Source organism: Dermacentor variabilis, chromosome 11 (assembly GCF_050947875.1).
Source record: "Dermacentor variabilis isolate Ectoservices chromosome 11, ASM5094787v1, whole genome shotgun sequence".
In the NCBI taxonomy this organism is placed as follows: Eukaryota; Metazoa; Arthropoda; class Arachnida; order Ixodida; family Ixodidae; genus Dermacentor; species Dermacentor variabilis.
The window spans coordinates 49854862-49880218 of NC_134578.1; the positions used below are offsets into that span (position 1 = coordinate 49854862).

Consider the following 25357-nt stretch of genomic DNA (forward strand, 5'->3'; position numbering starts at 1 on the left):
CTCAAGTTGACCTATTCCGGGCGGAAACTTTCTGACAGCACGGCCAAGGCTTCGTGGGTGTAGCCTATGCACATGTGTTACTACGCTAAGTAGTCCGACCGTTTCACACATGGTTTCGGTTTCACCTGCGCATTCCGCGAAACCGCATTCTTGATAACGTGTGTGTGTGTGTGTGTGTGTGTGTGTGTGTGTGTGTGTGTGTGTGTGTGTGTGTGTGTGTGTGTGTGTGTGTGTGTGTGTGTGCGTGCGTGCGTGCGTGCGTGCGTGCGTGCGTGCGTGCGCGCGACCTGTAGCAGTGGTTTATTTGTGAGCAATCATAAAAATAAACTTTGCTGGTATATATATATACCGTGCCTCGTCATATTGTGTCTTTAACACGTAAAAATTCACAACTAAACGATTATAATGCCACTGGATTAGCAAACGCGTGTCACATATGCACAAGTACACAACACAATGTATCGGTCGCTTCTGCGACGGTGTTCACGATCACGTGAGCTCTTCCACTTCGCTCATCTCAGTCGCTCACATCACTCTCGCTGCTCGAATCCGATCCGAGGGAAATTACACGCTGGTCCAGGCTTGCCTCAACGAGGCCGGCAGGCAAAACAGATTGGCCGATCGTCTGCGGTTGACCACTCGGCTGTATTTCGGTAGGGTGCAGGATAGCGCGGACCAGTCGATGGACCTGGAGGACGAGACGGCTATGAAGCGGCAACGACACATACAGAATGAACTCCAAAGTTTGCCAGTTCATCGTGGACTTATTGCCTGCACAAATGGTGCTGTAGGCAAGTTGTTCGGCTCACTGGGGCGGGAAAACGGGCTGCAGGAGCCATGGCCTCAAGTTCTCGCCGCACTATCCGCGTCAGGTCACATGATGACGATGGTCGCTGCACTCCTAGCGTGTCTTCACAAGACGATGTCGCAGCTTTGTTCGGCAGACGTGCGAACCGCGTTGCAGTGCGGCGGCTCTTGGCCTGCTCAAAGCGGTGACACTCTTTTATCATGTCCTGTACCATTTCACATTTTTTGCAGATGAGCAGCTTGAAAGCATCGTCAGGGATCCCCTTCAGTACGTGCTCGACCTTGTCTGACAGCCATATCGCTCTGGGCCTTACGGCACAGAGCCAGCATGTCCTGTATGTAAGAGACGTGTGACTCTGTGAACGTCTGGGCGCGGGTCGGTAGTCCTTTCTTAGCGGTGCTCTTCCGCCCGGCTGGACGGCCGAACAAGTCCCTCAGCTTCTGTTTTCACGTATCCCAGTCGTTAAGCTCTTCCTAGTGGTTATCATAACACACCTTCACAATGTCTTATAGGTAGAAGACCAAGTTAGCCAACATAATCGTCGGATATACCAATTGTTGTAGCACAACAATTGGGATATCCGTACGTGGCGATCCAGTCTTCTACGTCGAGGTGATCGGTGCCGCAGAATGTTCCTGGATCTCGCGGCTGAGCCAGCACAACCGTCGAGGTTGTAGGCGTAGATGTGGGCCGCGCTATGTCGGGTCCTGTTTCGTCTATCGTGTCGTCTAGTCAAAGGTGATGACCACTGCTGAGCTCGTTTTTTTGTTTCTCGCGGGTACCACGCAACTTTTCGCCAATATTTTTTTACGTTGCAGAAGTCACACATAACGATGTATTTACAATACTTACACGAGAGACGACACATAAACAAGACGGCTGTCGAGAGCGATTCCACCTCTACACGTTAAATCGCCGTCTCCTTAATGGCGCAAATCTTGGTTGCTCCGCAACGATATCTTTGCTTTGGCCGGTAAAACCACATTTTATTTTTCATTTAATTTATACTCAAAAGCCACGCGTCACTCCACTTTGCGTACATAACGCAAAATAAAGCACGCAGTATGTAGGTCTTTGTAATAGCACACAATTGCGCCATGTGTTATTTCACAACGCTTTTGTTCACGCATCGGCAAAATAAAAAATAAAGTCGCAGCTTCTCCCGAAAGATGCAGCATTGATTGCGATAGCAAATTATTACGCAGCTATACGAAGTCAGGTGAATATTTTTATCAACCATATAAACATCTGTAAACATTCCCTTACTACTTAAATTAACAAGCATGGTTTCACGCGCGCGCAGGGAAACGTGGGTACATCTCATTCCATGACAGCGGACACGTGCAATCAGAACGACAACGTGATGGAGCCGCTGCAGCGGCGATCTAATTGCCCTTCGTGCTGCATCTCACTTATACGCGAACTAGGTGCGCGAGAACAAAGCGCACACGAAGCCTCCTTGGGTTGCCTGATTTTTGTACCCACCGCAAGTTACCTCAAGGATAGGGACCCGCCGTGGTTGCTCAGTTGGCTGTGGTGTTGGGCTGCTGAGCATGAGGTCGCGGGATCGAATCCCGGCGACGGCGGCCGCATTTCGATGGAGGCGAAATGCGAAAACACCCGTGTACTTAGATTTAGGTGCACGTTAAAGAACCCCAGGTGGTCAAAATTTCCGGAGTCTTCCACTACGGCGTGCCTCATAATCAGAAAGTGGTTTTGGCACGTAAAACCCCTTAATTCAATAAATAAGGATAGGGCGGGTGTAGCCGCGCGTAGCCACGCCATGCGCAACCGCGGTCTGATTAAAAGACGAAAAACACCCTAACCTGCCCCCTCCTACCCCCCCCCCCCACCATTGCGCGCGCATCTGGCCACCATCCTTCTCAGCTCACGCCCGCACCTGGAGCATACTGCGCCTGGCCGCAATCGTACCTGAGTTGGATTCATACAGCACCTCGCAGGGACGGCCAGGGCGCAAATGCGCCTGTAGTGCCAATGTAATCGCCATCTTAGCAATGCTGCCCAGTTACCTGGAAGCCATCCGTAGGCAAGGCAAGTTCCGTCACACATTAGCCGTATCAATTAGCTCCGCAAACAGTCTTCTCTGATTATGAGTGTTGCCGCGATATGGAGTAACGCGCACTGTTTGCCTTGCTTGGATACGAGCACAGAGCACACTCGGAAAAGTGAAGCAAGAGGTATTTATTCACAGTTTGAGTAATGTTCGATGTTCTGACAGAAGCACAGTGTCTTGGGCCAACGACCGGGAGAAACCTCTCATTCTGCCTTGTTGAGGAAGATGTTCTCGCATCCGGTAATCTACATGCTTTACACCGCCCCCCTTTGTTTAACTCCTGACACAGATAACGTCATGCAACCGTTCAGCTCAATACAAAACAAAGGGGTTTTCACAGTAACAAGGGCGTTATCAGCAAACACGCGCACACTCGAATTTTATCTCGCGAGGAGGCGTGTATAAACATGGAGATAAAGGAATAAAATCAGGAATGCGTGCACAAAGCGGAATTCACGATTGCAATAGGCCCTCGACAGAATATAAAATCACTTCGTGCCAGTCGGCAGTTGTTGGGACAGCGAGTTCCATCTCGACACACTTTAAATGCTCTATCCTTGCACCTAGCTCAGCATACGCTCTTGGGCTCAGCAATATGGAGTCGGGGTCAGTACGGAATCGATGGAACACGATTTGCATCGTAGCTGCGGCATTCTTTGCGGTGACCGTCCAACTGGCACACGTGAGTCGTTTTATCCCGCTTTATTAGCATTTACGACGCGCAGTTGATGAACCTTTCAAAGTTGTGCGTTGGCATCAAAACATGGTGTAGTTTGCACTAAGCAGAAAGTCCAGCACTCTGTCAGAATGCACGTGAGGCCAAGATTGTTGCAGTTTGTGAGGTGGCGGCATTAGCGGATGACGGGCGTGAAACCTTGTTGTTGTTGTTGTTGTTGTTGTTGTTGTTGTTGTTGTTGTTGTTGTTGTTGTTGTTGTTGTTGTTGTTGTTGTTGTTGTTGTTGTTGCGCGTTTGCCTTCTGTTAAGGACTTGCTCAAGGTGAACGAATCAATTCATCTGACATGTTTTATTCAACAGGCTGCGTCCTGTCCGCAACCATCCAACCTTGAAGCACTGAAAATTGGGCACGACTCCATCACATTCGGATGGGATGCTACTCAGTGAGTGGGCCTTCCCGAACTCTAACCGAATGCACCAACATTTTGCATGTCGTTTCTTTTGCTTTGGTTTATGGCGCTAGTCTACTCATGAACACGATCGCAGCTTTACACCGTTTCTTTCACATTCCATTTGTTTCCGATCACGTTGCAATCAATCTGCAGTGCTCAGCGATTGAAACGCGATACTCAGACAGCATGGCACATGAGAGCATCGCTGGGTGATCGCTAAGGGGCCGAATGCAGTTACGATGCATCAAAAAGATTATCGCTTTCATGTGGCACAAAAATTCATCATCTCAGTGTCACTGCGCCCACCGGTGGCACAAGAAAGTACCGGCGGCCACGTTGTCCGAGTATCGCGTTTCCTTCTCTGAGCGCTGTACTTGGCTTGAGTGCACAGCTTACAGAGACAAGTGCCAACGCATCAAATGAACATGGAAAAGCTCGATTCAGGTCCCTTGACCGACGTGGATGCTGGGTCCTTGGCCTTGTCAATCGAAATAATGCAAAGCCTTGAACTTCTTGTTTTTATAGATTGGACCAATAGTTTCGCTCTCAAAACTGTGACCCGCCCAGTTCATTGTGTCAAGAAAGTTTCTGTTGTAAGCAAGAGTTCGATCGAACGCCGTCTGGTCAGGTAATGGCATGCTTACTACATGTCACAGACCATGGTCAAAAAACACAAAAATTGATGGTTCTGGATCTGTACAAGTCCCGAAACATCAATCTTTGTGTTTTCTGGCAACGATCAGCGACCCGTTGTACAATCAATAATGTGCGTGCGTTGTGTTTGAGTGTGTTTCCTGCCCTTCGTATTGCCTTACCCATCAAATTTTGCTTAGGTAACCTCCCTTTATCGCAGACTGCCGATAAGACCGCCTGCTCCTTTTTCTTAGTTTTTCTTTTTTTGCTTTTCTATTCTTATGCCCACTTTTTCAAGAGCCTTTCTTCCCCTCCATCTCATTCCCTTCAGAATAGCAAGGAGGGAAATATACGCCGGCTGACCACGGTCTTCACATAAAAAAAAAATTTCTCTCTCTCCTTACATGATCTTTCTGTGAAATGTAAGGCATTCTCTAAAAAAGCGATACAATATGAGTTAATTAGGGGATTATTCAGCACCCGTGCACGTCAGACATTCAACAAGAAAGTACTGGGTAACTACTTAGATTTCTAAAGATTTCGCCTCCCTCTCTCTAACTCATCTTTATATTCCCTCTTTCTCATGCCCCAGATTCGGTTAACCAACCAGATGCATTTCTGGTTAACATCCCTCAATTCTCTCTTTCTTTCCTACTCCTTCTAAAGTTCACAGAGTAACCTTTGTGGGAGAGGTAAAACCGTTTGTGTGCACGCTAATTTTCATTCTGTGACGAGTGACAGAGCCCCTCGATATCTCCCATTCTTCGCTCACGGCAGCCAACCCTTTGCGACGCCTCATTTGGTGGTGCGCTTTCCGGATCGGCCTAGGTCGTAACGGAACAGGTTGTAACGTTTCCTCCCGGATTTAAAAAAAAAAACGTTGCAACGCCATCGCCGTCATATCATTGTCGTCCTCTTCTTGCTTGTGTAGTTCCACACAGGCTCGCGTCAAACAGAACTGCTTGACGTACACAAACACGCTCGTCCCTCGAGCAACTCCCACACTCTAAGAACAGTTTACACCCTTTGGCTTGCCCCTTCTGCCACACAAAAATAATCGTCATCTGCCTTGATGCGTTTCCTTTCTTTATCGCTGCGAGCCCGGAACTTTCCAGTGACGAACGGCACGCGCGTTATCAGAAGGGGCACTCCAAAGGGTGTAAACTGTTCTATGCTGATAACTCGCGTGCCATTCGTTACTGGAAAGTTCTGGGCTCGCAGCGATAAAGAAAGGAAACGCATCAAGGCAGATGACGATTATTTTTGTGTGGCAGAAGGGGCAAGCCAAAGGGTGTAAACTGTTCTTAGAGTGTAGAACCCCAACCGGTGCTGGATAGACAGCAGCAGGCAAATTTATTCGCACAACATCGATTTCCAGAATGTGGGGTATCTACGTAATTTTCTTTTCTTTCTTTTCGCCTCCTTCGGCGAGTATGTTTTCATCGCTGTAGTGGCTCAGTGGCTGTACTATTCTGCTGCTAAGAAAGGGGTAGCAGGTTCGACTACGGGCCACGATGACTGAATTCCGATGTTATCGGAGTGCGAGAACAATGTTACAGTGATCGTTTGGTACATGTCAAAGAATCCAAGGTGGCCAAATACAATCCAAAGCTCAACAATGCGGCGTTTCCCAAGATTCTTGTGTTGCTTTAAAACTTTTTCATTTGCAATCAATCAATCAATCAATTCATTGGTCTGAACTGTTTATAACGATTACTCACAATTTTAGTTTTAAAGAACGCGCTGCATTTTGACTACCAAATGCGTTTATATGCGCATATGCTCCCTCCCCCTTCAGGTACATTTCAAATGTCCGTCACACCACGTGCGTGTCGCGAGGTGACCACGAGGAGAGCGGCACGTTGGACGATTCCTCGCCGGGTTGCGTCGCGGGTGTGACGGGTCGCACGAGAACGCAGCCGCACCTGCGCGCCGACACCGCCTACACGACCTGCGTGCGAACAGAGTGTTCCGACCGCAACTTCTCCGTCCCGATATGCAAGACTTTCAAGACTTTATCGACAGGTACCGTTCTCACACACTTGACCGCGATGACCATTTTTGTCACACGTAAGGAAGCATGACCAGGTGGATTTTACAGCATCAGCTGATAAACGGGCATGGCAGCCGTTTTTGAGCAATGGCAACAAACCTTCGTGATCTGTAGACAATACTTAAATACCGCAATAAACCTGCAAGCAAAAGGTTATTAGGCTGAATGCTGCAGAGATCAAAAAGCAATTAAAGCACTTCAAGAGGTTTTTTTTCGAGAACGCTGGCATTCGTGATGATTAATGACTCTACTGCACCCTGTGAAATTGTGCCTCATTCGTGCATCTGAAACCACTGTACGCCATACATAATAGGACTTTATTTGAACCAGAACATTTCGAAAGAGACCTTTACTCTTAGTGTGTTACATGCTCTCCTGTTTACAGATTATCTAACGCAAGAATTAATTAATTTTTTTAATTTTCTGTCATATTACTAACAAGGCGAAACGAGTAGACGTCGTCAGCAAACGCCGACAACTCCTTTCTTTATACTGATCGACATTTGTTTGCTGATCTCAAAAAAATTCACCGACAATTACAATACTCCCTAATGCGAAATTTGGGCGCAGCTGCATACGTGTTTTCACTTCGCGATATATTGGCTGGCGCAAACAATCTGTTTCGTGCGGCGCGTTGCAAACGGAGCGAAGTGTGGCGCGACTGCCTCGCTAATCGTGACGCTTGGGCGCGATTCACAGTGGCCGCCGCAGACAGACCTCCGCTCACGCAGTGCTTTGTTCCCATATAGACGACGCGCGCTACTCTCGCGCCATCTCGTAGCCATCGTCGTCGCAAAGCCTGTCGTGCGCGGCACGACGCTTTACTTCTTGCGCATTCGCCATGCCCTCCTCCTCCGCTTTCCTTCTCGCGCTCTCTTCGCTATCGCCCTCTTTCATCCACGCTCGCGCTTTCATCCTTTTGCTGTGCTCGTTCAGTCGGTTACGAGGACGCCGAGGGACGACGCCGACGCTCGCCACAGGAATGGGCGCCTGAGAGCTGCGCTCTATCATCTCGCATAGAAGATCGCTCGCTCTCTCCTCCGGCTTTCGAGGCACTGTCAATAATCTTCAGCCAATGATGTCACAGACACGCGACTGCCCATAAACGTCCGCCCATCCTGTGACCATCAATGAGCACCGGCCAATGCCGAGTAAAAGTTCGTGCGCACATGTGCAGCACGTCGCTCAAATCTTCTAGCAAGCGAATAAACGGCCGTCGTTTAGTCGTTAACGCGTCTCCTATCGGCGCTACTTTGTCGCTCTCGGACGTCTTTGTCAGACGCCAACCTCGAAGGATTGCCGTAAGTGCAACGCAAAAAGAATAATAGCAGGGCAGGTGCAATCGACAGGGCATTGCTATCGACGCTGGTCCAGCACCAGCATACAGGAAACGTTAGGCTGAGGAGAAATGGGGGCAATACTGCACTCTTTATCTCTGCGTTATTATTGGGTAAGCTTCGACAAAAGATTCAAGAATAGATTAATCGAAGGGCAATGTGCTTACTACAGTGCGCTCATCAGTTTTGAAGAAAAATACCGGGCTCGATCCACCGAAAATAATGTTCAGTATAAACGAATAGCCGAACGCTGTAAGAAAGCTATTCGTTTTACTAAAACAATGGTGCCCTCGAAGGCGTACTTGAGTATATTTGAGCATTGAGTATATTTAGGTAGCGTTTGTTGCTTCGTAGCGTAATTGCGTAGCGAACAGAGCCAGCACGTCTGTAGTGCAAGTATGGGTGGCTGTACGTGCAAGCCCGACAGGGAAAAATCGTCATTCACCCGAATGTATACAGCCCGGATCTACAAATGGAATCCGTACGGGTTTCTCAGATAGAAAGCTTCGCTGTTGAGTAAAAATTGTCCCGGTCCGGGATTCGGGTGGGTGATAGCTTTCCTCCTTTCATGAACCGTTCTCCACCTTGCGAGATTCGGCAGAACTGAGTTGCTACATATGAGTCTGTTAGGCGTATGCACGTTCCTTCTGCAGCAGCGTGAGCGCAGGCGTGCACGGCGACTGCCATACTCTCATCCCGCTTGCGAGCCGACTTCTGCGGCCACCATTATGTCTCCCTCCCCTTCCCTAAGGCGCTGAGTCGTGCTCCCTAAAGGGCTGCAGAAAATGGCGCCTCTTCCTCTTCACAATCGCACTCTCTCCACAGAGCGATAGGGGAGGCGCCGGCGGAAGAAGGCTGATCGGGTCACGACACGTGGCTAGGGTTGCGCCAACATTCGATACTTTCGGATAGCGGGTCGAATAGTCCGGATTATTCGAAGTTAATCCTGAGGTCCCTCACTACGGTGCACCTCACGATCACATCGCGGTTTTGTTTGGCACGTAAAACCTCAGAAGCGAAAATAATTAATGCCGCCAACGTTGCCAGACATGCGAACGAACAGCTAATTCCTATTCCTCCGACGCTGTCTGTTGGGATGGCCTGCAGTGGCCGAGCAGAACATACGACTTTTCGCCCGCATGTCGTACGTCAGCGCGGGCGCCTGGCAACGGCGTGACGGGCCTGCCACGTCATACTCGCTTCCTGGGAACAAACAGTCAGATTTCTCCGCCCTGTGGATACGTGCTTCTTTGGGGAACTGCGATATCTGTTTTTGGCGCAGAGTTCAAGGCCATAATCAGAGCAAGAAGTTTAAGATAATGAAAACTTTGAAATCTTATGTAAATAATACTTGCAAATGAAGTGGTATTAGAAAAAGAAGAGAGCTTTTTAAACGAATAATTTATGACTTTGTCTTCTTTTTTATGTACGCAAATCCCTTCCCGTATATATGGCATGCACTCCAATAATTAGCCATTTTCCGTAAATTGAGCGAAAATTTTCTACGGCCAATTCGCCAGTGTGAATTGATTTACTTTTGCCTATCTTTAGGTGTCCCTTGCAAGAAGTTCTAACGGAACATTTCCAACTTGCCATTTCTTTTGCGTCAGGAGACCGTTCCTAGCCTCCAAACTAAGCGTGATGGAATAATAAATAACAGAGTTTGTTTACGAAGAACAGTTTCAGTAATCTGGTGCAGGATGAACAATGACAGTAATAACTATTGAAACAAAGGAACAACACGTGACTAGATAAATGCATAAGGCCGTGCTCATTGAAGGACAGAATGGTGACACCACGGGAGAGCGCATTGTTTTAAAGCTATACAAATATGATGAGACTGGCAAAATGATAAAGGTGTTACGCCTACATCGAGAACGTAAAATCGATACACTATAGGGTGCTAAGAAAGCCAGTCATTCCTATTCATCTCCAGAAATTATCGAGCAGAAGTCACCTGTCCTGTGCGTTCGCTCTGGACTGGCGCTTCTGCGCAACAACTACGTGTCACTACAATTATCGATCATCAATATATGCATTAATAAAATATAGAGGCTGGACCACAGAAAGCCATTAGGAGTTGTGCGATGAGTCCATAAAGTAAGCGGCAAGGATCACTGAAATCTTCACTTGCATCGGTCTCTCTCCCCCAAGACTCAAATAAATCTCTAAGAGAAATGAATTTTCGGCAATTTCGAATCAAATCGAACACAAATCGAGTGTCTAAGGCTATTCGATTCATATTCAAAATTTCTAATGCTCGCTCAACCTAACTCTAAGCCTTAGGCAAAACTCTGAAAAGTGGCAGAGCCCTATAAATAATTTACTGTGATATCTGTTCCTACGAGCACGTTTACGTTAAGCAGGTGCATGCGTCATAACTGACTCGCTCTGTGCCTGTCACCGCTACGGTTAATACACGAGAACTCAACCGCAAGATGCGCACGCATTACTCTTGTTAATTTTTTTTATGAACAACACAATTTCTAGTCTCATTGCTACCCGACGTCAGCAAGAACTTGCTCTCTGTCATGACGTCACAATATCGTCGGTGACGATGGACCCCACATCTCGAGACCTACTCGAGGATAGATTCAAGATACTATTCTGTAATGTTTCCGGGCTCTCCTATTCAGTTAGTGTCATCCTTTTTTTCTTTACGTTCAAGAAATTGTGGCAGATTGTCTACAACATTGAAAATAAGTTTCGGCGCTGCTCTACAAAAAAAAACACGGAACCGTTGCCTCACAGCGTCCAGCCAGCCGCGCCGAAACATCACCGCACATCGCGACTCCTCGTCGCTCGGTGTGAAATGGCGAGTGCCATCGGGGTTGAAGGGACGCCTGGACGGCTACCGGACCCGCTGGTGCCAGTCGTTCAACTGCGTCACCAGGGAGCAGACGGTGAAGGACCCGCTCGAGCTTTCCGTGAAGCTGAGCCAACTGGACCCCTACCGTCAGTACACAGTCTACATGAAGGCGTTCACCATGGACCGTTCCAGCGGCCAGAAAACATACGGCACTGAGTCCTCGCTCGTCGTCTACAACATGGAAACTTGTGAGTGCATTTTCATTATTATTTAGTAGTAGCAGTAGTAGTAGTAGTAGTAGTAGTAGTAGTAGTAGTAGTAGTAGTAGTAGTAAAGTAGTAGTAGTATACAGTAGTAGTAGTAGTAGTAGTAAAGTAGTAGTAGTAGTATACAGTAGTAGTAGTAGTAGCAGTAGTAGTAGTAGTAGTAGTAGTATACAGTAGTAGTAGTAGTAGTAGTAGTAGTAGTAGTAGTAGCAGTAGTAGTAGTAGTAGTAGTAGTAGTAGTAGTAGTAGCAGCAGCAGCAGTAGCAGTAGCAGTAGTAGTAGTAGTAGTAGTAGTTGTTGTTGTTGTTGTTTTTGTTGTTGTTGTTGTTGTTGTCTAAATACTACATTCTATCCTCACAAACATGGTTAAGACGCCTGTTAAGCGTTGCAGTATTTCATATAGCTTTGTTGCTTTTAAGGAGCGCACCAGTGCTATTAAAGCAACTCGGCCTGGCCTAGCGTGAGCGGGGACCAGGTCCAAAGATTCTGCGTTCCGTAAGAGTTCCGCATTAGTAGTAGTAGCAGTATTAGTTTTAGCAGTAAATTAACGCGCTATCGTTGGGGAGGACAATCACCAGCCATACCGCGTGAGCTCGATACAAAGCTTCAAGTGAACCGGCCCAGGAGGCAAATGCCGTCGAAGGCATAGGTGGGCCGATATTTATACGAGTGCGCCATGTACAACCCAAGGGGTTGTAAGGAGACAGAATCAGCCTTAATGATGAAATTTATCATGAGTGGTTATAGGGGAACGCTTTCCAGACCCCTACCCAATAGAGGGGCTCGGCCTCTCTGTACCGACGTGGGAGCGGCCCGCATCAGTCCCAGACTGATCCCTCAGGACCTAAATAAAGTTCTTCATACCATACCATACCTACCCAATAGTACTGATATATGGGTTGGTGCCAATTAATCAGCGCCAAGCAAGATTCCGCGCAAAAAGCAGCACAGGCCTTGAGGACATGACTGACTCATAACTCAACAGTGTACCACGCTCTAATTGCATGCATATGCGTGTATGGTAAGCGCGGGCTAACTATTGCTATCATCAGCGTATTTAAGTCCATTGCACGATGAAGGCATCTCCCAGCAATCTCTAGCTGAGCCCATATGTCGAACGTTAGCTGGCTGCATCTTGCACCTGCAAATTTCCTGGTTTCATTGCTCGGCCTAATCCCCTTCCGCTCTCGCGTGCGCTTTCCCGTATACCCTTGGCACGCAATCTCTTACTCGCGTAGACCCCAAGTTGCCTTCACTGTGCGTTACATGACCTTCCGACTAACTTCGCTTATTCCTCCTCATCTAAATATCTAAATTAAAACGTGAGCAGCAGTCCGACTTCGCCATCCAGTCGGCACAAACGTTCTTGTATGTCTTTACGCTTAACGCTTAACGCTTGTATCTCTTAACGTGTCTTAACGCTACGCTCATCATTTCTTGTCTGTTCGCTCATTCCGCAGCACACGAGAATATTCAATATGCGTTATGGACTCCTATATTTGCATTCAAGCAGTAGTTTGTGCTGGCGTATGTCCCAGAACAAAAAATTAGTCATAAGTAAAACAAATAAACCGGATCGTTTCCCCTAAAATTCGATAGAGAATCAGTGCGCCCTTTGGCTACAATATTGGAACCTTTATCATGGTAAGAAAAAAGTTAATCTAGGCGGGTTTGTTTTGTAACGTCATTAAAATACAGCACAGAATGTTCGACGGCACAAGAACAAATGGACACGATACGAACCCTAACACATTTATTAACATCTACACACATTGAAAAGTAAGTCAGAGCAACACGTAAAGTCCTAAAGAAATTTGAGATGCCGTAAACTGAAAAAATCAGGACCCGTATACACAAATACTTCTTACTCTAGAATCATTCGTATCATAAAATTGTATTCAATCCTGATGCTATACATATTATTGGCAAAGGCGTCCTGCCAATGCACAATGCCACTTATGAACAAAAAGCTTTGTGAATTCGGCCCCCCAACTTAAGTGTTTACGAGGTTCCTTGCTTACCGAGTCTAACGACGCTACTTCTTATTTGTGAAATGAAAACGTGGCAGCTTATTTTACGTAGGCTTCCGCAACCATAGCGTAAACTACTTCTGCTGTCAGCCAGTTCCTTTCACATTTATGCAGTTAAGAGCAACGATGGCATTTCAATCTGGTCTTCAACCTGACTTCACAGTATGTAGCGCAAACTTCAAAACAAACGTCGCTCTTCGAGGACCGCCTGGTGTTCAGCCAATCATTCCAGACTGCTGTTAACACTCTTATCCTACCATTTTTTTCTTGTCCGCTTATATAATTTCGCCAATTTCTCAACGATTTTAACAAGATATATGAAGCACTTTTTGTTTTTCTTATGCTGCCTAATTTTTTTCCTTTCCTTCAGATGGACCGAGTGAGCCTATACACCTCCTGATAAAAGCGACGAACAGCTCCACACTTCTGATCACCTGGCCCAAACAGGATGCATATGCCGCACAATTCGACAGCTACTCGGTAGATTGGTCTAAAGCGGAACCATCGGGCGCAAATGGTTCTTCTCTGCACAGCCAAACGCTGCCAGCGAATTCGACAAGCTTCTTCTTGTATGACCTGGAGCCCGACGCCAGCTACCACGTTTGGCTTTCCAGGGTAAACAAAAGCAATGACGCTCACACGGGACCGCACACTCTTCACGGAGCAGACGGCGTGTTGCCCGAACCATGCGGCAAACCAGAAGCCCTTGGCGCCGAGGTTCGACCGTGGTCAAACAGTCACCGGGTGTGGGTTACGTGGGACGCTTCGCGCTCTTGCCAGGGCTCACCCGTGAAGCGTTACACCGTAAAGCTATGTCCCGTCCACGACCAGAAGATGAAGAAAGACCTCACGAGATGCAGCGAACATATGGTAACGATAACGGATAATGCAGGCGTGCTCGTCTTAGAGGGTCTGAAAAACGTGAGTCACTACAGGTTAGAGCTGAGGGAGCTTGTGAGCCGGGAGGACGGAGGAAGTGATGAAGGACAGCCAGCGATCGTGTTTACCACGACTTCCGGCTCGGGGCATCCAACGAGATACGACCGGAAGGTCAAGCGCCAGAATCCACAAGGAATCCAGGTCGAGGTGAAGAGGTACCTAAACACTTCGGTGGCGTCAGTGACGTGGAATGTTTCAAAAGACACTGAGCCGGAACAGTCGGTGAGTCGCTACGCCTTGAAACTGTGTCCCATTTGTGACGACGAACTGGAGGCGAACATAACGGAATGCCATAGCATAGCCGTGTCGGCCAGCGCTGGCAAGGCGATTTTTCCTGCACTGAGGGAACTCTGCGAGTACACATTGGAAGCCCGGGCCCTGGTTGAGAGAGAAGCTGATGAAAATGATGAAGAAAGAAAGCCAGCCGTCGTCACCTTTGTCACTCCGGGTCCCGCTTTGCCCTCGTTGGGTGATTCGATTCGGGCAGAGTTGACCGGCAATAGCGTGAAGCTTTACTGGCGGAAGCCCGCGGGACTTCGGGACTATGGTGTCGTGTACGACGTGAGGCTCTTCCGACCGGAGTCGAATTCCGTCTTCGTCGAAGCGGTCGTCGAAGATACAGAGAAGACGCTTTTTGGACTCCAGCCTCGCACCGCTTACTCAGTGGACGTCGCGGTCTGCGTGGCAAGGGCGAGGCGACTGCACTGCGGCGGGAACGCGACTCTCTATTTTCAAACTCGGCCAGACGGTAAGCGCTTTCTGTTGTCTCGATCGCAGTTCTTAAGCGAAAAAGAAATATACGAACGGCCATATTCAAGCCCGAGGCTCAGATTAGGTGCACTGTTGTAACTTTCCTCCGGGACTTATTCTATCCAATCGACGTGAATACGTAAAAACTTCTCACGAGCTGCGACCAAGCCACTGCTGCAAAGCAAGAGCAGTCCTTGAAAATTGCCGATCTTTTATGCAATGCAGCCTTGCATGACAAGACGGCTTGAAAGCAATTGTTCTTTCTTAAATTTGGTGTCTTCAAGACGTCATGTAGAAACGGAATTTGAGCATAGATATTGAGATTGCAATGGAGTGGATATTAAGATTCCGGTCGTGAGACCTTTCATTGCAATAGCAACTATATGGACACTCCAGGCGCATTTTTGCCGTCGCCGTGATGTCCCATGTAAAGGCCAAGGGCAATAACACCGTCGCCGTGCGCCGTATGCTTAATGTACGAGTGAAAGCACGCGAGGGAAGCCAACGATCGCGTCTCAATCTGGCGCGCGCGAAGGAGAAAGCGGAAAGCAAACGCGCCGTCTTCCGTCGCACGAAAGGCCTCGGGGGGGGAGGGGATGGGAGTGAGGGAGGAAGGGCGGCGGCGTTGTGCTCCGGCACAACGCCGCCGCATTTCGCGAATGGGCGCAAGGGGTAAATCCCAATCGCGGCTCAATCTCGCCCGCTATATATGGAGGAAAGCGGAGAAGCAGCGCGGGACGGAGGGGAGGGGGGGGCGGCTTGGACTCTGCCAACAAGTGTGTAGTTTGCACGGCCGCGCGGTCGCGCGAGCCGTATGTTGAAAGAGATCTGCAGATGGTCCATGCCTTTGTGCGCGCTCTGTTCTAGCCGCTCTTGCGTTGAAGCGATAGACGGCACGAAGGTCACTTCGCTCGCTGCTGCTGCCGCGCTTGCTCACACCAGCGCATTGACAGAAAGTGTCCGCGCTCATCGAGTGTGATGTGTTGATGCTTGCATGCACGCGCTGGACTCAATGCTCGTCAATTCAGCTAGTAAGCGAATATTTAAGCGAAGTTTACACCACTCATAAAGCTATCGTTACTTCGTATAGTTGTGTACTAATTTGCTATCGCAGTCCATGCTTCGCCTTTCGGGCGAAACTGCGACTTTTACAACGAAGTTGTGTGTGGCTAGCCGATTCGTCCGTTCGTCTGTCGCCTGTAAGCCGAAAATTCCTCCGGCGCAACCCCGTGCGCATGCGCGAGAAAAGAGAAAGAGAGGCGCGCGATCGTCGGCGCCAGTAGGGACGTCGTTCTCCGTCGCAGCCGAGCGCCCGAAGCAGTTTCTCTCCGACTCCTAAAGGGGTAGGCCACGCGTCATACGTATTCCTGAGGAGCGGGCAGTTTTCGACCAGCAACACCGCTAGCAGAACCGGGAACGAGCTTGTTTACGCCGTGCCGATGCTGCAGCCCGGGCACAAGAACAGGCTCATGCAGCCAAGCGCAAGCAGCAACTGCATACCGAGGGTCCGGCAGCCTGCCAAGCCGTCATTTAATGAACCGTCGGAATTAACCCAGTGATAAACACCGGGGCCACACGTTTCAGCTTCGCTGGTTAACCTTCTGTACACAATGCTCAGGCGGTGATTTTTTAACTAGTTTTCGCTCACGTCCAGTGCTTCATTATCATGTTGCCATTGTGGCCTCTGGTTTTGCTCTTGTGCCGTTGGCATGTATAGAAACGCCTACCGCAACGAGCGCATTTTGTGTGTAATTAATCAACCACTGATTTTGCGGACATTCGCGATAATTCAGACGCCTTCGCGGAACCACCACGTACCCCATAGAGTAAATGTACAAGAACGTCTGGAATTCCGGACGCAAAACCTTTCGCCGATGACAGGGGGGCGGGTATTGCGACCAATTCAAAGATTGTGATTGGCCGAGATACAGTCATCAGATTGCCTGGTCTGGTCCCCTATGGAAGAAGAATGTTTTTTAAAAAGCGGAGGCCTTGTTGCCGTGAGAGGTGTGCTGACGTGTCCTGACGTCGGCATACATCTGTGTCCTCACTAGAATCTGACTATTTGTTTCATTGCGTAAGTAATGTAATATAAACCCCTTATATTACATTCCTACTCCCGGTCCTACTCAGCCCTATGGCATGGAGGATCTCTTGCGTAAATGCTACCCCGAGTCCCAACAGTGCACATGTCCTCTTCTGCTCCAGCTGCGGCGGCTAAGTGGATCCTATCTTAGAGGAAATCTGCGCTATGTTCGAAGGCTAGCAGACTGAAGACAGCTGATGGCTTAATGTGCTTTGTGTTCTCGCGCGCGTAGTTCGCGTTGAAGCGAAAGGCGGTGTGAAGGGGAATTCGCTCGCCGCTGCTGCCGCTTTTCATCATACCAGCGCTCTGGCAGCGAGTGTCCGCGGTCATCTAGTGATATGCGACTGAGATGTGCGCTAGCGACAACGAGCTTGGTAATTTATTTAGTAAGGTAATGTTTAAAGCAGTTTATGCAGCTGATAAAACAGCTCACCTAACATAATAATAATAATCTAGCTGTCTAATAATTTGCGATCGCAATCAATGCTTCGCCTCTCAGACGAAACTGCGACTTTTTTTCTGTTCGTGTGAGTACAAAAAACCGTGTGTAGCAATCCAATGGTATTTTAACAGTGGATCCAACTATTGGTACAGATGTTAACTGCTAGGGCTAGCCGTCTAGGCAGCACAAGGACGCTGCAGTGAAGGGCGGTCATGCTAGCCTCCGTGATTCGAGGCCACACTATGGTTTGCCGTTAAGTTTAGCGTTTCTTAACGGGCCCCTCACCAGGCTTGATAATTTTGTGCTGACAAGCACGGTGCACAGAATACGTGCTAACGATCGTGTCTGCTAAGTATTACATCCCCACGCGCCACGGAAAGAGTTTAAATATCAAACCAAACGCCGTTTGCCCTTCTCCTCGCGGGCGGAGAGTAGACGTCAATCGAACAAATGCGCCTAAGTACATGGCAGTACCATGGCGTCACTCAGTGGCACATGACTTCGAGAATTATTCAAGACAACATCAGTTATCTGTTTAATGTGTTGCTTCAATAGACCGAATGCCTGCGTGCTCTTGTTTTACTTCATATCGTAGCAAGGGAGATGTACTTCCGTTTCGTCTGCTTGTTCCCACGCTTGCGCGCAGAGACCGAAACTATGCCATTTTCCACAGTGTTCCAGCGTGGCGATCATGCTCTTTCCTCCTCTCGCGTCTCCCTCAGTGCTCGTAGCTGTGGCACTGACTTATGCCGCTAATCAGGTGTTCACGTGCAGAGCGCGCAAATGCAGCCGCTGCGCGAAACATGCCAAGCGTAACAGCTCGCGCGCGAGGCCGTCGCCCAGAAGTGCGCCACTCAGCAAAGGCGAGAGAGAGCTCTTACAAATTTCGTTTACAGAGATTTATTTCCCTGAAATGGGTTAGTTCGGCATTTCGCGATGAGTTTACATGCCTGCATAGTTTCGTTCTGCCTACCAAGATTAAATAGGTGTGTCTTATATACTGGTGTAACTTATATACCATTTTTTTCTTCGAAACATAAAAAAACGGGAGGGAGGATCCACTTACACAGCGGAACTACTTACAATCTGGAAAATACGTACTCTTTTACGCAGACGTAACTACAAAAAATGAAACTGATGATTTTATAGTCAACGGCAATTTTGTTACAGCAACGCTACTTGACAGCGCTTTAGTATGCGCTCATTCATCGGCATAACATCTTAAACACCATTAATTGGGGTTGTATATAAAGCACTGCAATTGCGACTAAAAAATAGACCTTACATTAGAAGTAGTTCCGTATAGTCGTACTGTTGAACACGTGTGAGCAGTTTCACGAACGAGCTAAGAAACCAACCGCCCTGTAATTTTTATACTCAGTAATCGCGTAGGATCTAGCAGGCCCCAAACAAAGTCTAATATAGCGCCACATAATTGTACCACTGTATTAGATGAAGACGCTGCCAGTACGTAAGTTTTTTTTTTCAAGTTATTAACTATTCAATTATTGTTTTGTTTCAGAAAATTCGACAGACTTGCTGAATATCACCGTAGAAGCGCCGAGTTTCCGAAAACTGCAAGTCTCTTGGAACCCTGTGGCTGAAGACGGCGACCTTAAAGGGTACAATGTTTCCTGGTGGCGGTGCGATCCCTACAAAGGCTGCGTCCACGCAGGGGTGACGACATCTAGGCTCGTTAACGACACCAAACTTTCTGTCCCTGAACTGGAGCCCAACACGACTTACACAGTCCAGGTGGTCGCAATCTACGAGCGAAAAAAAGTCACGTGGCGAGGCACAGCGGCAAGCTTATCGGCCACCACCACACCTGATAGCCTTCCACCGGTGACAAACATCTCGCTTGCGACGACCAATCGGAAGCGTGCCACTTCCGACGTAACCATTAGCTGGACTACGACGGAGGATGCCTTCGAGTCCGTCGTTCCTGGATATCACGTCAGGCTTTGCATCGACACCGGAGACGTCCCTGGCGAATGCCTTAACGAGACAGTGTCTAGTGGGAAGTTCAACGCTACCTTCCTGGGAATTCCAAATTTCGCAGCTTTGTTCGTTTCGGTACGGCCCGTTTTGAAGACGCCGGACGGAACGATCGATGGCGGGGAAAGCACGGCGAGGTGTACGAGCTGGACGCCTCAGATTCCAGGCGTCAGTGAGCTCGTCGTTAGTGACGTCACAAGCACGTCGGCTCGCGCGTCTTGGTCCAAAGTGGAGGTGATAGAGGGCCTCCCGGGTGCCCACTACAGTGTCGTGCTGAGCGTGGAACCGGGACGGACGTGTGCCACTCGGCGGAGAGACGTTGGGCGTGACGACAGAGCCGAGCAGCGGAGACGAACCTCGCCTGCGACGGTGAATTCCGACGCCTGCGAAGAAACCGTCGTGCGAAACGCGACGACGAGCGACTCGAGCATTGTCCTGCTCGACTTGAAGCCCTGGACTAACTACACCGTGTCTGTGACTCCGGGAGTCATCGGACGCGGCCTCGTCGTGCAGGGAAATATCGCGACAGAAGTGTTCGAGACGCCCGCAGAAGGTACGCGGCGACTTTCGCAAAAAACAACGCTCGTGTAACGGTACAAACGTAAAGGCAGCCAGACTTACGGAGAAACGAAACGCCCAGCCAGCCTTTGTCATCAATGGGCAGCGGGCTTTACATCTTTTCGTATAGGGTGCATACATTAGAGACACAGCAGCTGGTAAATACAGGTGAATTTCATGCCTCCAAAAAAAAATCGCCGCCGAACATTGCGACTAGATTCGAGCAAATTCTCCGAGCTTCGATTTGAGTCCCGGGAGTTATTGTTTCTTGAGTGTATAATGTCAAGCTGCAGGCTGCGCTAGCTTGTATTACAGTGAGTTTGTCCGGTGGGGTTGTTTTTTTACATCGCAAGCGTAGAAAGTACACGACGTCAGCGTGTAGATGATCTAATACTTTTCACGTGCTGATGCTTAACCATCAGTCACACTCAGAAGCGTCACGTAACATGACGCCTCTACTCGACTGCGCCTAATGGAAAAGCAGCTCCACACTTTGATTTACGCTGTCGTTGCGCTTCCTTAAAGCTCACCATCTATTGCGACGATGTCACCTCGTGATCAGACACTTTCGCCGCCTGCTTAACGGCAGAAGAGAGCAGGCCCATCGCTCAAGTAGCTATTCATCTCAAGAATCGCTCGAGAGTGTCAGTAAAGCGTGGTGAGTATGTAAGCAACAGAGCGATGCAAACCTCCATTGCGATGAGTCGATAACACGTGTCCACGCAAGGCACATTTGTGATCACCCTAAACAGGCATTTACTCCCAGATAATTTTGAGTACTATTACCTGCTGTTGGTTCGCCAACCCACCGCGGTGGTTTAAAGTTTACTTGAGGCGTTCTGTTCACTGGCGTAGCAACAGGGGGGGGGGGGGGGGCCGTGGGCCCCGGGTTCACGGGGCCAGTAGGGGGGGGGGTGTCATATACGTCTGAAGACACCCGAAAATTGTGGATATCCCCGCCTTCCTCGACTACACCCGGGGGGGTGACAGAAGAGATAAGAGCCCCGGGTGCCAGACGACCTAGCTACGCCACTGGTTCTGTTGTTGATAACCAAGCCGTGGGGTATATACTCGTCCCCCGATGCCGCAATCCTATGAAAGCGTGATTCAAAAAAGGGTGACGCACATGATGTAATACACGTTGTAGACCAAAGTTCAATGCAGGCCTCCCTAGTGATGTCTCTCTCATTATAAAGAAAAATTTAGACAGTGTGTTCGCCTTACGCACTTGATAGACGCTTCTCGCCAGTGAAGACAAGGCGATAGACGTCTTTGTAAACGTCTTCTTGTCCACTTTCACTTTGCCTCTTTATGGACTCTTTATTTAGAGCTCTATAATATGACTTGCCATCTATGGAGAGAAGTAGCCAAGCCTACTCCCCTTGTTCTACTAAGCTGCGCATACTTAGGAACGGGTTGTGTACAATTAATTCAATTCTGGGGTTTGGCGCACCGAAACCACGATATGATTATGAGGCACGCCGTAGTGGTGGTCTACATACGTAGTGGTCTAAATTTAGACCCCCTGAGGTTCTTTAACGTACACCCAATGCACGGTACACGGATGTTCTTGCATTTCGCCCTCATCAAAATGCGGCCGCCGCGCCTTCGGACTCAGCAGCGCAACGTCGTAGCCAATACACCACCCCGGTGGGTCGGGTTGTCTACAGAAGGTCTATAAATACCCATCAGTAAGAAGTCTGAGGTCATGGGTCAAGAAGTTGTCTGCACGCATTTCACTTCCGTATGAAACTGTACTAAAACTGCAACCGATTCTGGCAGTCGTCTTGTATTACAGACATTTGCCCACTTTGTGAATGACCTGCGAAGAGACCTTTATGCGCAAGCCCTTCATTATTTCCGCCCCCCGTCACGATATTCTTCCAAGATAAAAAATGATAGGTTGTTTAAAGCCAGCCTAAATTTTTTTTTGTCAGGGGATAGTCCCACTGCTGATTTGGGACATTACGTGGACACTAGAGTGAGAAATGGTTTCTTCTGTGGCAGTAAATTACCTTTCTGCAATATCAAAAACACCACTCCTCCCTTGATAGGAGGCTTGGTAAGCCGGACAAAGCGCAATGACAATAAACCGTTGGCAACGCCTCTTTGAAGTTTCCGCGCCAACTCGCTGTCACGGATATTAACAGCGTCTTCTAGGGCCCAGTTAATTCTTTAGCTGTAAAGGATCGACTACATTGTGTTCTAAAGGGAGCCAGAGATTGAACATGATGATTTTCGGGGAGTTTGGCTGAGCCAACGCGGCCAAAGTACGAAAAACATACTTTGAAATCCGTAACGTCACAGTGGCATACCTGCGATTGGGGATTCCGCGCAAAATTTAAAAATAAGATACTCTAACTTTCACCTTCATCCCCTCTCCTAAAAATCAACCTATTATTTCGAAATTAACGACAACAGGGTTCTCGGAAAACGCTTTATCCGTCTAAACTGATTCAGTGTTTTCCTTTAGCGTCCCGTTAACACAGGTCAGTCAATCCCTGTTTCAGCTCCGGACAAGCCCAGGAACGTGTCCGTGAAGAAGCGCGGAGGGGACCACTACCTGACTTGGCTTCCTCCGGCACAGTGGAACGGGCCCCGGTCGGGCTACGAAGTGAGCGTCTCTTGTGCGCACAGTAACGCCAGAGCCAACAGCACAATCGTCGCGGTCAAGGCGGACACGACGGAGCTCAAGATCCCACGCCTCAGCTCTGGCGCACCATGCACCTTGTCCGTCTACGCCTACAACCTGTACTCTGGCGAGCCTCTTGACGGAGAGAAAGTCAGAGTTCGGTTCACCCCTCCGAGGAGAGAGGATGCCTTCTCTATCGAGCCTTCGACGAAAGATTGACGCACCGAGGAGATATCGTGCTGGTGCAGAGGAGTTCGCTCACTAAGGCTATATGGTTGAATAAAATTACGTAAAAAAATTGGAGGACGCTTAAGTGTCGCCTTTATGAGCGGAAGGTGATCGCATTCAAAGATCCCCGACTACTTGTCACGCTTCCCGGCAACTGGAGCGTACGTAACCGTAATGTTTACCGGGAAACGCTGGCTGCGAACGCCACTCACGAAGGCGGGCTTTGTGGTAGAAACGCGGCCTGTCGCGTGAGCCGCGATGCGGCGGAGGCGAGCGCCATCTGGAGGTATCGCAAGAAACCAGGCGCGCCGCTCCGTGGCCCCCGAGACACCCGCGTGCCGGCGCGCGCAAATGGCGGACGCCGTGACTGGTCTGCGAACTGTAGAAACGCTGGAAAGGGCGTTTCTTTGAGTTTTCGTGTAACAGAATTGTGTTTTCTGGTTTAGACAAATTACAATCCGATAGCTATCACGTCTATAGGTTGTGCGTATGTCGTGGTTTACGGTTCTTCCACGTATTGTAGCTTAGGAAATTTAGTTGATTCAGTCAATTCCTTGCGTCACATGGATGACCTGGGTATGGGTGGTTCGAAAATCGTTTTGCCGAAACGATGTCCGACGCCGGACGCCGACACCGGATTTTCTGCGACGCGGGCTCCTCAACGCTATTGCGCTAAAAAGGTAAACGTAGTCGAAATGCTTCGGGAAGCGAGGCTAGCGTTCTGAATAAAGGTTCAGCAAAATGTGAAAGCTTAATAAAGTTCAAGTGCTTAAAAAACTATTTCCATTGTTTAAACACGTGAGCATACCTTTTAATGCGAATAGCATTATTTGCCTACATCAGGCACTTTGAGCATACCTTTCTTCCTTTGTTCCTTTCTTTCTTTCTTTCTTTCTATCAAGCCCAAAGCTGTCTATCTGCTTGGACCACTAAGTATGTGCTCCTTGCCGTGATGTGTCGTTGTTGTCTCGTTGTCGTCACTCCAGCTTCGTGATAGCTTACTCTAATCATACCGTCGCCGTCCCATGTTCCATGCCGACCCAGTGGCCCAAGTAGTCCCATAGCTTGGGCCACTAGGTGTAGGCTCGCGGTCGTCTTGGCTTCATGGTCGTTGCATTGCTATCGTTTAAGTTTGTCGTCCGACACTGGTCAAGCCGTCGTCTCCACGCTATCGTAATACTGCAGTCGTCATGCATTCGCTGTCGCGTCGATGTAGTGATGCCGTCGTAGTCGTTCAATCGTTCTCATTCCAGCTTCGTGATCTGTTTTTCGTCAGGCTGATGTCGTCATTCCTATAGGAATGATATTTCTAGGAAATGACAACAGCAGTCTCGTACTTCTCTATGCAGGCACTTGCAATGCTGCCTGCGCCGTAAGGCCTATATCGTCCCGGTATTGAGACTGATGGAATTCGTTGAGCAGTTTCGCGTCCACCCATTGCAACAGTGTGTGCGGTCCGCATATTAACATGAAATAATTATATGCCTCACTACGTGAAAATCCGTCGTAGGTGGCGGAGTGACTGAAGGATGGTACCAGAAAAGCATGAGCCATTCCACTCTGTGAAGGTGGTTGACCAGCCAGGCCGTTTAGCACACGACACGGACGTGGTACATAATACTGAACAAAGGTGCGAACTCATTTATTATCTTGATGGATGGTGATCGTGACGAAAGGCACGCACACTCGTTTATTGCCTTGATCGGTGGTCATTATTTCACTCGACACTGCAATCACGTTGTTTCATAATGTCAAATCGATGCACGTACGCCCCTGGGTGGTCGGTTGAGCCGGATCGGGGTGGCATCGCCATGGATATATCTGCAACACGGAACGCGTAAACTGCTCCCTTTTTAGTACCGACACATCCACCTTGAAATCGGCGACAACGTCAACAGGGGTAGTGCCATCGCAGCTAATTCACGCAAAGTCAGTAGCCGTGAACCTTACGTAATTATGAGTCGTTGCATTTTTTGCTTGCTTACGGGTGCATGAGCCATTGCTCACGGGGGTATGAGCCATTGATAATGACAGTTTGCGACATGCTGTTCTGTATGTTGTTTGCCCCGCAGGGGCGTCTGCGCAAGCAGGCGTTTGGTGTGTTGCGACACCACGTACCCGAGCACACGAGGGTTGGACCCTCCCGCGTGTAGCCGTGCGCGGCTTAGCCGTGTCTGGGGAAAGGGGGATCCTGGGGGTTGAGCCGATGCTGGGTGTCTGGACCTTTAAGGCCCCCCGGCGGACGCAACACACCCCTTTGGCCTCTGCTTCACATAGACGGCCCCCCCGGACTGACCCACCCGGGGGAAATCGGTAGTTGCCTTTTCCTGTCTCTCTCTCCCTCCAGCCTTCGTCTTTCTCTCACTTTTCATCTTTCCTGTCTTCTCCTTCCTTCCGCTTACTTCCATAGTTTCCAGGCAGCAAGGGTTAACCTTGTGTGATTAACCAACCTAGGTTATTTCATATTTGGTTATAGTGATGACGTACAGCTGGCGTTTACAGGACCTGTTCTTACAGTCTCTGTAGCGTCCCCTTGTAGGACTCCATGGTGGGTGGCTGGCGTTATTGCCGAAAATTCAATTCCTT

General features: G+C 48.9%; 1 protein-coding gene across 2 annotated transcripts; it reads left to right on the top strand.

The window, feature by feature from the left end:
- Positions 1-3318: 3318 nt before the first annotated feature.
- Positions 3319-23519, top strand: LOC142564141 (tyrosine-protein phosphatase Lar-like). 2 transcript variants are annotated; one of them, XM_075675000.1, is made up of 7 exons: positions 3319-3564; positions 3919-4001; positions 6442-6668; positions 10785-11090; positions 13509-14825; positions 18878-19906; positions 22422-23518. In XM_075675000.1, exons 1-7 carry the CDS (start codon positions 3478-3480, stop codon positions 22760-22762), a joined length of 3390 nt encoding a protein of 1129 aa, XP_075531115.1. In that variant the 5' UTR covers positions 3319-3477; the 3' UTR covers positions 22763-23518. The 2 variants fall into 2 exon arrangements, with proteins under 2 accessions (XP_075531115.1, XP_075531116.1); XM_075675001.1 differs by lacking the exon at positions 6442-6668 and having other exon boundaries at positions 3548-3564; positions 22422-23519.
- Positions 23520-25357: the final 1838 nt, after the last annotated feature.